At 39.5% G+C, this 16907-nt stretch overlaps 1 protein-coding gene across 1 annotated transcript in view; it reads left to right on the top strand.

Moving 5' to 3' along the window:
* VPS13B (vacuolar protein sorting 13 homolog B) overlaps positions 1 to 16907 on the top strand; it is a 399744-nt gene that overhangs the window by 363400 nt on the left and 19437 nt on the right. The window contains exons 44-55 of the mRNA XM_026049995.1: positions 510 to 773; positions 936 to 1019; positions 1208 to 1383; positions 1900 to 2070; positions 3624 to 3825; positions 4593 to 4781; positions 5190 to 5336; positions 6467 to 6750; positions 8300 to 8427; positions 9040 to 9239; positions 11404 to 11522; positions 12761 to 13584. Coding sequence (XP_025905780.1) covers positions 510 to 773; positions 936 to 1019; positions 1208 to 1383; positions 1900 to 2070; positions 3624 to 3825; positions 4593 to 4781; positions 5190 to 5336; positions 6467 to 6750; positions 8300 to 8427; positions 9040 to 9239; positions 11404 to 11522; positions 12761 to 13584 — 2788 coding nt within the window. The remainder of the gene's footprint in view (positions 1 to 509; positions 774 to 935; positions 1020 to 1207; positions 1384 to 1899; positions 2071 to 3623; positions 3826 to 4592; positions 4782 to 5189; positions 5337 to 6466; positions 6751 to 8299; positions 8428 to 9039; positions 9240 to 11403; positions 11523 to 12760; positions 13585 to 16907) is intronic.

Below are 16907 nucleotides of genomic sequence, written 5' to 3' on the forward strand. Positions count from 1 at the left end.
AGCGAGGTACAGTACAGCCATTTAATGGCATGGTAAGCTTTAAAGCAGCAAGCATAGTGGCAGACTGGGAAGCCAGGACTGAGATGGGAAGGTGAGGGGGGGATGGAAACCATTTTCTGAAGTGCACCMCTCTATCAGCTCCGAGAAGACACTGTCTTTACTGAATTACAGTACTCTTAAAAAAACAACTACACCAGCCATAGGCAACATTGCTGGGCTCCTTGGGAACTCAACTAGATACATTACATGTTTTCTTCAGACCCAGATAATAGTACCTTAGCAATATTTGAAGCATCTTATTGCCCAGGTTTCTCTGAAATTGTACATGTATTTGGCCAACAAAAATAACATTTCACCACTGACTGCCTTCAGCAATGCCTGGGAAAACATAACAAAAATGAAATGCCAAAAAAAGTAATTATTCTTGTACAAGTTTTTCCTCAAGTTCACTTTTGTCCTTTTTTTTTGCAAATGCTTATGTCTGAGTTGCATATTTTTGTGTGTTTTAGATCCTTATCTGTGGAAGACAGACAGTCTGCAGTTACCTTTGTGAAAGCATTGAACTGAGGGTGGTTCAGCATTACATGGGGCAGGACGGGCAGGCGGTTGTTAAGGAGCACATCAACTGCCTTGCAGCCAAGCAGAAGCTGCCTTCGTACGTCCTGGAAAACAGTGAGCTCACAGAGCTGAGTGTCAAAGCTCCTGGGGACGAAGACTGGTCACAAGACGTATGTCTGACTACTAAGCATGCAGAACACAGCACTGTCATTCAGGTATGACTAGAAATTTTATTATTAAAATAAATTTTAATATGCTATTAAAAGCATAAAGTAAAAATGTTGGTGAGTTTCGAGCTCTGCCTGTTATGCTGTAATCTTGAACGTTATGACTGTGAAATAATCTTAGTGTAATGAGAGGAATTTCTCTGCATACAGGTACCCTCTTCAAAGAGCTCAATTACTTATGTATGGTGCACAGTTTTGACTTTAGAGCCCAACTCTCAAGTGCAGCAACGAATAGTAAGTACCTTTATTCTCTCTGAAGTCTAAATCCTTACACCCTTGTGTGTATCACCCTTAAGGTGATAAGACACCTTATCATGTCTTGTGATAAGCTGAGGACAGAATAATGTGCTGTAAATATTGAATTAAATTGGAATCACAGAATAAAACTAACCTTAAATTGGTGCATTGTCTTCTTCTTCTAGATTGTTTTCAGCCCTCTTTTCATTGTAAGGAGCCATCTTCCAGACCCAATTATTATACACCTAGAGAAAAGAAGCTTGGGATTGAGTGAAACACAAGTGATTCCAGGGCAAGGTCAAGAGAAGCCATTGCAAAATATAGAACCTGATCTTACCCACCACCTGACGTTTCAAGCCAGGTATAATGTCCACTTCCCCTGAAAATGGTCTGTTTGCATAGAGAAAAAAAAATAAGTATTTGCACCTCAACTTCTGATGTAATATTTCTAAGGATACTGTGTATGCAGAGGAGATGCAAGAGAACAATATATGTGGCCTGAAATTATGTGTCAAGAAATATTAAACTTGGTATAAGTATCCTAAGTGTTGTCATATTTTTTGCTTAAACCGTACATATTTTTGTGTTTTGAAAAGTAAATCTCTGAAGTCTCTTGAACTGGATTTTTTTGGGGGGGAGATGGGAGGGGTGAGTTTCTTCAGTTTCTTGGGATTCCAACACAAAGATCTTTGCAGTGGGTTCATTAATTCATGTGAGCAGATGTTTAGTAACTTTTTAGACACCATAACTTGATTCATGCTTCATTACCTTGGGAGTATTCCAGTTGCGACTACTTTTGGAAAGGTACATTAAAAAAAGGTGGCGTTGCTTTGGGTGCCCTTGTTCTGCAAACAACTGTGTCTGTTTACAACGACAGGGAAGAAGACGACCCATCAGAGTGCGCAGTGCCCATCTCAACTGCACTTATAAAACAGATTGCCACGAAATCCCACCCGGGTGGCTCTGCAAACCACATCCTGAGCGAGTTCTATGGGGCCGCCAGCCCTCCGCAGCCCACGTGGCCATATAATAGGAAGGATTCGGACAGGTAATTCTTTGCTAAGCCCTCTCCATGACTGCTGCATTGACTTTTCAAATAAGTCTGTTAAAATGTATGGTTGTTGGTGGAAGTAAAGCATCTAGGCAGCTAACACCACTTTCCATCTGGTCATCATACACACCAGTTTTGCTTAATGGTRTAAGTTCGTTCTTCATTCACTAATTCCAGGAAACAGAGGGCATGTTCTGGCAGAATAGCACTATATACCTGCTGCCTTTCCTCCAYGTTCATAAATACCTATTAATAACCAATATCAGGTCAGAATACAGAGCTGGATGAATCTTTAATCTGACCCATTTTTAGGTTATTTTCTTTATCCTCATGAAACTGATAGATTAGGCTTTACTATATAAGGCTATACTACTATACTATAAAAGCTTTTTAATTAATTTTCAAAACTGGAATGTTCGGTAACCTCTTGTGGTTTGAGTCCTCACCCTGCCAAGCAAAAACACTAAACTCCAAGCAGGTAAACTACTTTCCATAACAAAGACCTTGCATACACTCACACTAATAGGTTAACTTACATCCTTTATAGATGTAGATCACTGGCATATATATCAGAGCTTGAACTAGATTCCTTGTTAAATAAAAATAATCTCAGTAATAAAAGAAATAGTTCTATAATGTGACCTGTTAAAGCTATGTACATTGTTTAAAGTTCTCGACAAGTTCTACATTTTGTATTTCACTGTATAGTGCAAGTTTCTTAGAAGCTCAATATTAACATACTATACTTTTTGTTAGACTACCACAAATGCATTTTAGACAACAGTATTTTCCAAGCTAGCTATAGCGTTGATCAGTTTTGAAACTTTATGGTTGTACTTTTGCCTTGTGAAGGTCCAAAAACAAAATCCAAACCTCACTCATTAAGGAGAGTCTCAGAAACACAATTTATATATATCTTTTTGTTATCAAGAGCTTTTTTTTTGCATGTCTGTATAGTGACTTTGTGAAATGAAGTTCAAGAAGACTGTTGAATATGTTTGAATTTGAATATGTTCTCAGTAATTACAYGACTCCTGTATGTAAACTGCAGAATCTTTCAGGCAAGAAAAAATTGGTTGGCTGAGGAACTACCCACAATTACACTGAGAAGATTGCATCAGCCCAAGGATTAAGGAAAAGGAGCTAGTGGGTTTTTTTTTTGTGAATGCACTTTCTTTACAGCTATAAAAGCTGCTTATTTTAGCACTGCAACAGGGCAGAAGGAGTTGCTTTAAAAAATAGGGAAATGTAATTTTATTACAAAAGTCAAAAGGGTTTAGTTTTGAAGGACAAAGGAAATTCTCTTGTTAAAGTGTTTCTTTTCTTGGCCGATTTATATGTTGATCTTATCCAGTTTAAAATATGACTGTATAGCCTACGTACAGCTAGATCTGGCTGACAGCATCTCAGTATGTTCCAGAATGATAAGAGGAGATTTCTTTTTTGAAGAAGAAAAACAGAACTTTGCAGCTTTCTTTAAATTATGGCGTATTGTTCTTATCTTGAATTCCGTATTTCTTTACCTAATTGCTTTGGTTGGTTTTGAGCAGCAGCGAGCAGCTCTCGCAGTGGGACAGCCCGATGCGGGTGAAGCTCTCCGTGTGGAAACCATGTGTGAAAACGCTGCTCATAGAACTGCTGCCCTGGGCTTTGCTCATCAATCAGTCCAAGTGGGATCTCTGGCTGTTCGAGGGAGAGAAGATAGTTCTTCAGATACCCACTGGGAAAGTAATTATACCTCCCAACTTTGAGGTAACTTTGTTATTGAAATTAATAAACAGTTTTGCACAATATCCTCATTCTGAAGGATGATGATTAATCTAGATGATCCCTGCCTGTGTCTGTTAGCCGTACAGTTAGGTGTAGAAATAACAGTTGACATTTACCACCACTGGTTGAGCAGTGTAACCCCGTGCACACTGGCATGGTGAGCAGCAACAGCATAAACAGCAAGGTTTGAGTCAACCTTCAAGGCAAAGCTGTCAGCCTGGGAGGAATATGTGTTTTGAGGGTCTTTTAGGTTGAGCTGCTTCATAGCTCCTATGCTGCCAAGAAAGGTTTGATAACAAGATAGGGTGAATTGATGTTTTAGGATGTTTGCCTTGCTCTTSAATTTACAGTGTTGTTTAATTGAACTTCTCGCATACCCTGGCTTGGGCACCCAAGTGCTTTTATTACAACCAAAACATTCTTTATTTCAAAATAATTATATAATTTAGCTTGTCAATTCCAGTTGAACAATCTGATACTTCCTGCTTTTTTTATTTTGTTTTGTTTTTACCTTTATGGCCATTAATAAACAAAAGATCTGTCTTTTCACGTGTCTCAGTAGAGCCTACAGTCTTGATCCCACATTGAAGTCCAGCCTCGTATCCACATTGCTGTTCCACCACCCTTCTACTATAAAGAAAGAGTATAGAGGCAGAAAGGCAGGAAATACAATTGGCTGCATACTGGAAACTGTATTTAACTGATATAAAAATATCATTGTGCAATAACTGGTCATTTTTCACATACAGGAAGCTTTTCAAATTGGAATATACTGGGCAAACACTAATACTGTTCACAAATCAGTGGCAATCAAACTAGTCCATAATGTGACCTCCCCAAAATGGAAGGATGTCGACACTGGGGAAGTGGTAACGTTGGATGAAGAAGGTTTTGTTGAAGCTGAAATAAAACTTGGTGCTTTTCCAGGTCATCAAAAGGTATGGAGGAAATTACCATTACTTAGAGCTTTCTTAATTAAAAAAAAAGCATACAACAGATGAAAACAATGAAGTATATGCAACCTCCTTMATGAACATAGTAATTCATCTAAAACATAGTAAAAAGATGTATAGTGTACCAAGAATTATAGAAAGAATTACATCGTCAGAAACATTCAGTCCAGCTCATCCAAAAAATACCAAAATTCCTTTAAGGACAAATTAATGACTTCTCAAGTTTGCCTGGCAACCATTGACAGATACAACTTGAAAGGACATGATGTGGCTCCAGTTAGAAAGGGCATAAATATAGACAGGATTTCCACTATTAAGGAAACGCCAGTTCTGTCACTATGTTACAATAACTTTTCTATTTTTATGTGTGATGTCATCATTATTATCTTACAGTTGTGTCAGTTCTGCATTTCCTCTATGGTCCAACAAGGTATACAAATTCTGCAAATAGAAGACAAGACAACAATCATCAATGATACATCCTATCAAATCTATTACAGACCACAGCTTTCTATTTCCAAATCCCACTCAGGAGAAGAGGTAATGTGTTGTGGATATTGTCTTCCTTTGTCCTCTGCTTTAATAAGTATTTAGATTTGTGAAGTCTCATTTGCATGTGGTTTAACTTCCACAGAAATAATAATATTACATAAAAATGCTAAATTATTTTATATTATTTTAATATAAAATACACAAACCTGGGCAAATTCATCCCCTGTAATTAACTGTGATCAGAAATGTGTGCAAAACAGGAGATTCTTATACACTGCAGAATTAGTTCTGCCTGTTCTCCATCTGTTCAGACCAGTTCTGTAAAATAAGCAGCGTAATCCGTAGTAACTGCTGAAATTCTTCTGAGAATTTTTACTGAGTTTGCATGTAAAAGAGGTATTTTGGCCTGCCAGCCTGAGATGTTTCTGTTATCCTTTTGGGAAGATTCCAGTTATCTGAACAAAGCTGCAGAACTAGAGACGTGCCCAAAATTTATGTATTTCAGGGAACTGCATCAAATCGTCAATATCAGTTTTCTAATAACAACACAGTATACTCAAGGACTAACTTACAGTAACCAATATGTATGCATGCTCAACATATTTTAATCGTCCATTTATATGTATTTATTGAAGATTATATTTATTATCAGATATGTGGAAAGAATTCTCAGAGACCAAGTTGTTGGATCTGAGAATTCTCTCTGGGAGAGTTGGCAGATAAACATAATTTCAAAATTCCCTATTTTTGTACTTTTATTTCTGCATGAGTTTCCTTCACATCAGCATCTCCATTTGTGCATTACACATTTTGTGCAGTCTTAGAGGAATTTTTGAGGAATTGGAATCATTTTCATGCTAAAATCAGTCTTCATTTTATTATCTGCAAATGGAGATTCTTCTCAAAGTTATTTTACAGTGATATAACTCAGTTCCTTTTGGCAGAGTCATTCTGTGCAACAGAGAGAGGACTGTAGTTAGCTGGGTTCGGTTAACTGCATGCGTCTACCTGAAGACAGAATTTGGCTGAATAACTCTTTAGTGCATATGCCCTCATTGCAACTTTCAGTTAGTTGTGGTTAACTGACTACTTTAAGCAGCTCATGTGAAAGGCAAACAGGATTAAACTTCTTGTTGTGACCYAGCATGTTTTTCTGCTCCCCTCTTTTTCCTTGGCAGCTGGTCCGCCTGCCGGACGGCGCCGTGTTCAGCGTGGGTGCAGCTGGGGCACCAGGCAGCGAAACGCTCAGCTCCATTCCRTGCTGGGACCTCGTGTCGGACCTCGGTCCCCTGACTTCAGGAGCATCCCCTTCCCAAAAGCACATCCTGCTCAGCTTCAGCCCGGGKGGCTGTGCCGGCCGGCCGGAGCTCTGGAGCCTGCCAGCCCTGATTAAGCAGGAGTTCCCTCGGCAGAGCGTGGCAGTGCCCATAGGGGGCTGTAATGAAAGTGGATTTTGTACCAGGTACCGTGTGCTGAACTGTCTCGAATACTGAGTTTTGATTGCTGCTGCAAAGCCTCAGCTAGTAACAAACCCTAGGAGTTTAAAGCAAACGCTAGAGTAACACATGCCCCCCATATGTAAAGGCAAGTCTTATTTTAATTTAAAAATTGTTGTCTTTTGATGGGTTTGATGCTTTTATTATAAATGGTTTAATGTTATGATCATGTACAAGTTGTATGATTTTTATAGTAGTTGGGCTCCTATGTATACATGCAAATCAAGGGAATTAAAAGTTTGTGTTCAAGATTATGGTCTCTCTTAATTTGTATCAAACACTTTAAGAGTTCAAGGGCAGCGTGAAATAATACAGTACAAAAATATAGTTTTGTTTATAAAAGATAAAAATATATTTTAGCAAGGCAAGTATGACAAAAACAGGAAAAAGCAATGCAAGGGAGAAACTATTTTGAAACTATGACAAGAAAGGATTTCCAAGTTTTAAAGCCTGYGATATCCAAATGTGCATTTCGCTTCCAAACAAATGCATCCAACTAGTTAAGAATACAAGTCCAATGACTTGTCAGATGCTCAACTTCAATTCTCAGAGCTGATATCTGAATCTATTCAGGCTTTTAGTGGTGTAAGCAAGGAAACAGTCTGCTGAAATTAGTGAAGCTTCATCAGTATAAATTATCAGCCATATGGTCTTTCTCTTGCCTGAAATACTTTATATCATTCAATCCCTCATACTGTTCCCCTGCAGAATCTAAGAGGTGTCTTTGTGGACAGTAAAGATTCCCACGCAGATTTCCAATACCAAAATGCCRCAAATATGTGAAGAAGGAGGAAAGAATTCCTTATGACTCTCAGAGAGCTATAAGTGATCTCAGGATCCTAATCAGATTTTCAGATTTTTTGTATTTTAAAAATCATCTGTAACTGAAGATTTTTAGAAATAACTCATAAATCTGCACATGCAAAAGATTTTTTTTGTTTATACATGAAGATATTATACATCTAAGTAGCTAATGAGCAGAACAAAATTAACTGATCTTCATTTTGAAAATTTATGTAGTGATGATCCAAAACATTAACATTTGAAAGGGTGATAGCATTGTGGATCATTTCAGGGGAGTAGGCAGTAACAGATTTATGTATTTGTTAAAAATAACTTGCATGTGTACCAGAGAAGTATGCGTGCAAATTCTTCTGGAAAATTTTAAAGATTTATGTTGAAAATTTGGGCCTACAATCTCATGTTTTTAATTTAATATAAATCTGTGCTGGCCTGAGCTCTCATCTTGCAGGCACACGTGCTTAATTTAACTCATGAGTAGTCTCTATGAAGTGATTTCTTCTCTGTGTTGCCTTTCTTGCTATTTCCATGTGCTCTTCTGTTTAAATGCAGTTTGTCTTAAGGTGTTTAAGTATCTGTAAAATTGAAGTCTGATCATAAAGAATAAAGAATCTCACAGATGTTGGGTTTGAATGGTTTGGTTGCCCTATGTAATAATACATATGAATTTCATCCCCAAAATTACTTAGCCAAATCTATCTCATTCTGTTTTAGAGCTATAGCACTGACTTATCAAGAACATCTTGGCGTGACATACCTAACACTTACAGAAGACCCTAGTCCTCGTATAATCATCCACAACAAGTGCCCCGTTTCGTTGCTTATAAAAGAGAACTTCAAAGGTATGTAGTAGGCAGTAATAAGAAACAATGTACTGTTGTGCTGCAAATGGTTTTACTCCATGTTCAGCATAAAGTTCAGTTCAATATGTGCTGCGGGTGGAACAAGAACTGCACATCCTCCTTGAGGTCTTCTCAAAACAAGGGACTCTGGAAGTTCTTGATTCCCAGGAGCTATTGAAGCTAACCATGAAGCTCAGGTGGCTTCAGGCTTTTGTGTCCCCTCCATCCAAGCTGTGGGGGAATCAAGTGCCTTGGCCATAGGAAACTGGCAGACAGTGGAYTTTTATTGACATGAGTTCAATCCCATGGAACATTTAAATTTCCTTAGGTTGGCAAATATAACACAAAACATATTGTAAAAAATCCAGTCACAGTACATTATTATAATGACCAGTGGAAAGCTGTTTATATTAATCGTAATGAGGGAAATAAAAGAAAAGGAAAAAGAAAAAAAAAACATAAAATTTCACTCAATAGAAAAATAATACATTTAATTAGTAGTGATATTTCAGACAGAGTATTTAGAAACTTCCTAGTTTGTGTAAGCATAGGAGAGTTTTGATTTAATACAGATATTCAAAAAGACCTAATCTTATGCATTTTATATTTCAGATACACCAAAGTTTGAAGTTTACTGTAGAAAGATTCCAGCTGAATGTTCAGTTCATCATGAACTTTACCATCAAGTCTCCAGCTATCCAGATTGCAAAACCAGAGATTTGTTACCCAGCATTCTTCTGAAAGTGGTACCATCCGATGAATTCGTAAATGAATGGAGTGATTTTGTGGACATAAATAATCAAGGAACACAGGTAAATCATTATAAACTGTTCCTTAGTTAACAACTTAAATGGCTGTCTTCTGAATCTGCACAGTATGCTGCTTCTCTGCTGTGTGCATATCCTCTGTATTTATATATATATTTTTTAATCAATTAAGTCTTCCTAAGCCGCTTTCTATTGAAGTTTTAGATTACTGATTATCTTCTTTCAGTGGGTGATTTTTGAAAAAAATCAGATCAAAAATGCACAGTTTCTACTGCTGGAGTTTTTCATTCCTTTTGATCAACCTGGCAAGGCCAAATAGCTCCCTAGGAAAAGCTAGTCTTGAAAATTTCTGGCTGCTGGAATCCCACAAGGTCCAACAAAATCCTTCCAGTTGGTAACTTCATTATCCCAGAKTTTTTTTTTTTCTTCACATCTTGTAGGAATCATCACTGTCATTCTCCCTCTGTCTTCGCAGAAGCTAAATGTGTCTTTATAAAATGAAACAAGCAAATAAACAACAACAGCAAAAACATTTCTTTCTTTCTGTTATTTTTCTCCTGTTTGGGGRTAAATGAAAACTTCCTTGACTGGAGTAATTCTTTTTGATCAGAATTTTTTCCATCTTTGAAGTCATTAGTTTACATGGAATCAACATAAACTGCTTGGCTCTTTGAAAGAATTACTAGTTTCAGATGTTTTCCCTGGGGACCAATCACAAAATGCTCTTGATTATTGAGTGTTATGTTATATAGCAAGTAGTTCAGTTTCATTCAGCAAGCAAGTCAAGCAATGCAAGGTTTCAAATTTCAGTCATTAATGTTATGCCAGACCAGGGTTCTTTGTAAGTATCTGGCTCCTAGAAGGAATTAGATGCTAAGACAACATTTGGGGATCGTTGTCTACTTGAAGCCAAATAAAAATTGTAACGTTTTGTTATTGAAGTTTTAGGGTTTACATGTAGAGAATTTCCCAAGGATTTCTCGGTCTTTTTCTCAGAAAACTATAAATACTTGAAATAAGTAATGAAATTGCTAATAACTTTAGCTTTGACTTCTTCATGTGCAGCTCAATTCAGATTGTGAAATAACTGGGATTTTAAATAACTCATTTTGTGCCTACATAGTCACCAATAAGTACTTGGTATTCTCTTGGCGAGAAACTTGCCTTATTTAACTCTACTGTCCATCAGCAGAATAATTTGAGGAGTAACATTGACATACTTAAATCAGGCATTTTTATAGGTAATTCTGAGAAAAATAAGACACAATTTGTTGAACTAGTTGTAATTATTTGTACAATATTATCACAAATAGCATAACCAGATTACCAACTACTTTTCTTTCTGGTGACTTGTTAACAGCAGGGAAGATTCTCCAAGAAAAACAACTGTTTGTTTCACCTGTTCTAGCCCARTATCTTTGCATTACTCTCTTAGCTTGCCTTCTTTTAAATGACAGCTTCTGCCCTTACAGTCTGGTAAACTATGTTGCTAATGGTCAGACTAGAAGGAAACAAAGCCAGCTTGTCCTGTTGTCATCAAGCTAACAAGGATTGCTCCAATTTTTCCAAACCCAAATACAGCCCCAATCTCTTATACCGTAGAAGAACACAAGACTCCTATGGAAATTTTGCATAATTAAGGTCCAAAACCCCTATACCCTTTGTTCAGCTAAAATTTATATTCTAATTTATTGTCATGTTTTCTATCATGCTATCAGCCATTAATCTAACCATCTCTGAGCTAGGGCATAGCAATATCACTTTTTTTTCTTTTTTTTCCTCCTTTTTTTTTGYAGAGAAGAAGGTGGGATTTTGCACATCTCCAGGAATGTCCATTTTTCTTTAGTTCAATCTCATAAAACATTTTTTTCTATTTATTATTTTCTCATCTAATTTTTTTTCCCGAGTATCTTGTTCAATGCYGGAGGAGATAATTCTTATTAAAACGTATTTAGTCGTATTTAGTCATATAGCTAAAGGATGAGGGGCAAATTTCATCCTGCTCTGCAGCTGAAATACTTAAAATACCAGAGCTAGTATTTTCTGAAGAACTGAAACCTTTTCCTCCTTTTGCTAAACAAATACTCCAATAATGATTTGAGTAAGACGATCCCAACCGGAAGGCATTAGTAGGATTAATTCAAATTGTAACAGATTAAAAAGGAGTAATTTCTGCAGCATTCTACCTCTTTCTTCCTTTCTCCTCTAGATCGTGTTCTTAACTGGCTTTGGCTATGTTTATGTGGACATTGCCCATCAGTGTGGAACAATAATAATAACCTTGGCCCCAGAAGGAAGAGCAGGACCCATTGAGATCAATCTCAACAGGTATGTGAAGCACATAAAAGAATTGTTAAAAGAAATGCCAAATTGTCCTGAAATTCAGCTTTCTAAGTGTGAGCCGACTTACAAATATGGGCTTAACTACTTGTTTGGTTTAATGCTGCTGCATCCTCTGTAACATCTCTTTAGGCCACGTTTCATTTTGTGTATCTCAAATCTTTCCTCTAAAAAAAGAAAAAAAACTGTCATCAAAGATGATGTCACTTTAGGGTAAATACTGTGTGTTTGATACAATGAAAATCCCAGGACTTCACTGAAGAAACATATTTTCCATCCTAATTAATTCTGAGTGTGTTCATAAATTTAAAMTATATTTCTGCAGATCCTGCCATCCTTAATCATAAATGCTCCCGTGAAAACTGGTAGAAAGCTTGATGTGCAAGGGGTGTAGAAACAGCCTTACACTCAGTAATTAACCGTGTACTTGATTATTTTTGCATCGTTGTTCGTTAGGAGACTCTTAACCCATGTCTGTAGTTCCCCACAGCYGGGCACTCTGCTCCATTCAAGTGTGATTATAACACTACCTATTTTTAACGCACAGAATGTCTGGCCTCCAGCAGTGGYGTTACAATTAGAGTGGAATGTGTGTTGGACTGTTTTTATTTGAGCTATAATTAAGTATTAATCCCTGAGAAATTGGTCATCAGCAGTACATAATAGCCCACTTGCTAGTTAAACTTGGCCAAGAGCAGTTAACACTGGGGAGGGGGGGGGCCTCAATACCATCATTATAAAAATGCAGTGGTGGTTTAGTTGGAGGGCATTTTGCTTCCATAATGTGCAATGAATTATCCGTAATAGTAACCTTCAGTAGTGGCTCCAAGAAAATACTGAAACAGCTGAGGCTGCTCTTGAATTATCAGGAAATTTTATTTGTTGCCTGCTTTAATATCCTGCTATGTTTCAAATATAATGAGGAATTACTGTGGATATGGAGACGTTCCTGYCCAACCTATCTTGTTGATTGATAAGAGAGAAAGCTGGCACAGATCTGCAGTATTCCATTTCTGAGAGGACCTCCTGGGTGGTACATGCTTTGCTGTGCTGATTTAGCCTGCCAGTTCCCATTACTTGCACATGGAGTTTCCCAAGTATTAGAGTGAACATGTCTCCTGGTTGCTTCGTGAGAAAACAAGATGCCAGGTGAACCCAGAATGGGTAAGGTAACAGTCTCTGAACCCAGAATGGGTAAGATAACAGTCTGTTTTCCTCCTCTGTAGAAACCAAGAGCAGACCCTTTTATTGAAAATGTTCGTCAATCAGTTGAGTCTTGCTGTGTGTGATGATATCACAAATCACAAAGTGTCCTCAGAACTTCTGCGCCTCACGGCAGACAAYGTTTTCCTCCACCTGGCCCCAGGAGCCAGCTACCTGAAACCGCTGACGCACGAGCTCCAAAGGGAGGCCGTGGAGGGCCTCCCACAGCTTTATAGTCTCCAACTGTATTGTGAAGATCTGCAACTGGACAATCAGCTGTACAACAAATCCAATTTCCATTTTGCAGTCCTGCTTTGCCAAGGAGAGAAAAACGAGACCATGCAGTGGTCTAGAGTGAGCAACCTCATTGCGTCTAACAAGGATTTGGAAAACTATAAGGAAAACTGCTTTATAAAACTCTGCATTGCTTTGTCCAAGGAAGARAAATTCATGTTTCACATTAACGACCTCAGCTTTGAGCTCAAACCAGCTAGGCTGTATGTGGAAGACACCTTTGTTTACTACATTAAGACTTTGTTTGATACGTATCTTCCTAAAAACAAAGCCATTTGTCAGCCCACAAATACTGCGGATGCTATGCTTATCCTGCCCAAACAAGTGAGAGAACATGCAAGAGCTTTAGTCAGGCCAGTGAAATTAAGAAAATTAACGATACAACCTGTTAATCTCCTCGTCAGCATTCATGCTTCGTTAAAACTGTATATAGCCTCGGATCACACTCCTCTGTCCTTCTCTGTGTTCGAGCGAGGACCCATCTTCACCACTGCCAGACAACTCATCCATGCCTTGGCCATGCATTATGCTGCTGGAGCACTCTTCCGAGCAGGTCAGTCCGTCTTCTTAACCTGTAACATTTTTATTAGGTACCAGGATTTAGTAATTGTTTCCCCAACTGAATAATCTAGACATTAGCCATGCGATTTCTGTTTTCCTCAGACACTTTCCGATAACAATACGATATTCTGAGACACATTTCATGTCCTGCCATATAACAGAAGGGAAATAAAATGGCAGAGCAGACGCCAGTGAAGATTTGTAAAGTTGTGGTAAACATTAACCAGCCGCCTGAAGACTTTTCTAAACCCTGAACAAAGCATAAAAACTTCTAGCTGTAGATTCTAACTGGCTTAGTTTTTGTCATTTTAGATTATAGCACTAGYCCGAATCAACCCACATTCCTCACATAAACTCCCCAAAACTACACTTAATCAAATTATTCACGATGTTGCTCTGCATTCAGAAGTAAATTATAGCCCTGAATGTTGTTTTGTTGTTAAAACCCCTTTTGGCTGCAGTTTATGATTAGGAATCTGTCTTTCTTCATASAGCCTTCATGCTAAACTGGCACCCAGATGTTTGTTGTCCTTTGATCCAAGACCTATGAAGTTTGCTGTTTCTAACATTTTCCCAAATAGGATCAATAGTGAGCAATTAGTCTSTTAGGCCAGCAGGTACATTCTGTTTCCCATAAATATTAACTTATAAATAATAAAAAAAAATGGTCTCTGCTGTATCTTGATGTGCAAAGGAATTTGTACCTGAGGGAGGAGAAAGCTCCTCCAAGATCACGTGCAAGTAATGTACTCCATATTGCAACACTGGATTTATTTTCCTGTGTACTGATGGTCAGGTTTTCTGAAATCTGACGTTTCCATTTGTGCTGCATGCATAGCTGTCACCTGGTTTCTGTGCACAATTAGGAGAATTGTACACAGGCGTTTCAGGTATTTATAAATACAGTCAGATCCTGGTCTGTTTTCTCACTCTGTATATACCTGATTCTAGTGRCTGCATACACACTTGTGCACCATAATGCTGTAGGCTCATTCGTTATTTTCACATGTAAGTTGTCTGCAAAAATTGCAGCTTTTTCTTTTTTACTGMTTGATTGGATTTGTTTTACAGTCAAATCCCATAGTACAAAAGGGGAGATCCAGTTTCTTGCTAATCAAGAGTGAAACCGTGGCCAATTGTGGTCCGCAGTGTGAACTTACCTCCCCACAACTGGATGGGAGAGGTGATRTGAGCGGTGATAGACTGCAGCAGGAAATTGGGGTTATATTGGCTTTTCATCTGCAGCATCCCAGGTGAARCACATATGCTGGGCTCAGACTCCTGAGCCTGATACTGCTTTTCCCTCTGTGCTGCTCTTGCAGAGCGCAGCAGCCACTGGCTGTGGGCTCACGACAAAGCTGAGATCTAGGAGATTTAAATATTCAGAAATAAGGTTTGCTGCAAAAGAAACATTCTTTTCAGGAAAGCACACAGGCATATATGCAGCTATTAATTAAATCTCAGTCACAGCAATAGAACTAAAGTGGGTTTTTTGAAAAGAATTTTTGTGGTTAAAATGGTGACTTTTGTATAATAGTGTTTGCTTGGGCAGACAAAGAACCTGCTTGATTTTGAAGCATTTGTGACACTTGTTGAAAAGCTGATGGTGTCAACAAAGTTAGGAAGGAGGAAAATCTCATGCAAAAACTTTTGTGTGGTCTGCAAACCCACTGTACAGCCCAGTCAGATGAGTTGCACCTCTGGGATGGGCTCTTGTGGAAGAGAGGTCACTGTCATGTACTTAAACCCTGTTAATCTGCTGCAAGGTGAGCGTCTCTTCTGCCTGCTCCTGTCCCATGCATGGATCACGTAGCATTTTCACAAATGGCATTCCTGTACCTTGATGCCCTGCACTCACTGCAAGCTCCGGTGCAGTTTTGCCTTGAGCTATGTGCCAGCCCATTGCTGTGCTGTGGAAAAGGGCAGGATTTACCCCCAGACCTCCCCAATAGTTTTGTCTCCCCGTATGCCCCAACAAAGTGGCCAGATTCCTGCCTGGTGAGCAATGAATGCGGCTGGAGAGCTCCAGTGCACTGATTAGCCAAACCTGCAATGGAAATCTCCCATCCTTTTCCAATTAAGTTGGCTTCTATTTAAAAGTTAATAAAATTATACTTAAAACATTATTGGTATTAGCCAGATCTAGCACCTATAGTTGCCTATAAAAGAAAATACAGTGGTTCTTTGCTAATACAGTTACCATTCTTTCATAATTCGTGGGTTAGCATACTGCGGGAAAAATTACTCTAACATGATGTTGCAGCTAGGCAAAGTCAAATGCAGCAGAGAGCTGGTGAACTGAGGGATGGCTCCTGTGTCATCATTTTCCTATTCCCGACTTAACTCCCACACTTTCCAGCCTAGGCCAGGCAAGCCTGCGGTCAGTGGGAAAGGGCTGCAACACGTTAACCCCTCGTGAGCTGCAGCCCTATCCACCTCCTCCTGAGGGGCAGCCCTATCCAACCCCTCACAAGATGCAGTCTTATCCACCTCCTCATGAGGGGCAGCCCTATCCAAATGCTCCTGATGTGCACCTCCTTCCAACCCCTCACAATGTGCAGCCCTACCAGTCGCTCACAAGATGCAGCCCAACTCCTCGTGAGGTGCAGCCCTTTCCAACACCTACCATACGCAGCCCTATCCAACTCCTCATGAGGTGCAACCCTATCCAATCCCTCCCCAGGTGCAGCCCTTTCCAGCCTCTCTGGAGCTGCAGCCCTTTCCAACCCCTCACACAGGCCCCAGCTCCATTGGGGCTGGTGACTTCTCAGGCGCCGCCATCCCGTCTTCCTCAGCAGCAGGGCCTCACTTTGGCCACGGCCTCTTGGAGAGAGAAGCAGCTACTTCAAGAACTCCAAGAGCATTAAAAAAACACAAGAACGTGGCAGGTTGCAAGCAGCGATTGCAACATTATTGATCAGGAAGAGCAGAAATAGCATCTCCTCCCTCGGCGCACGCCTGCCAGCCCCTCCGGCTTTTCATCACTTCACACAGTGGCAAGTGCAATTTGTTAAAAACCCTGCAGCGAGGGAGCAGCAGGCCCGGCCCCGCGCGCCGGCCTCCTCCGGTCCCCGTTGGAGCGCCCGGCCAGCAGGACATTCCTTGGGGCCGGAGCATGGAGCCGCCAGTGGCRCTGCTTCCTTGTTCTCCGGCTCCGTCCCACCCTCTCCCTCATGTCCGCTGCGATTCCCGCCTTTTATGCCACATGTACTGCMGCTCGCAACCTGCCAGGGCTGAAATGTGGGACAGATTCGACAAGAATAATAGATTTTCCGGGAGCTTAGAATGATAGTATGAGATTAATTCATTTCATAT

The sequence above is a fragment of the Nothoprocta perdicaria genome, unplaced genomic scaffold (assembly GCF_003342845.1).
Source record: "Nothoprocta perdicaria isolate Ctin4 unplaced genomic scaffold, notPer1 scaffold_64, whole genome shotgun sequence".
Taxonomy (NCBI): domain Eukaryota; kingdom Metazoa; phylum Chordata; class Aves; order Tinamiformes; family Tinamidae; genus Nothoprocta; species Nothoprocta perdicaria.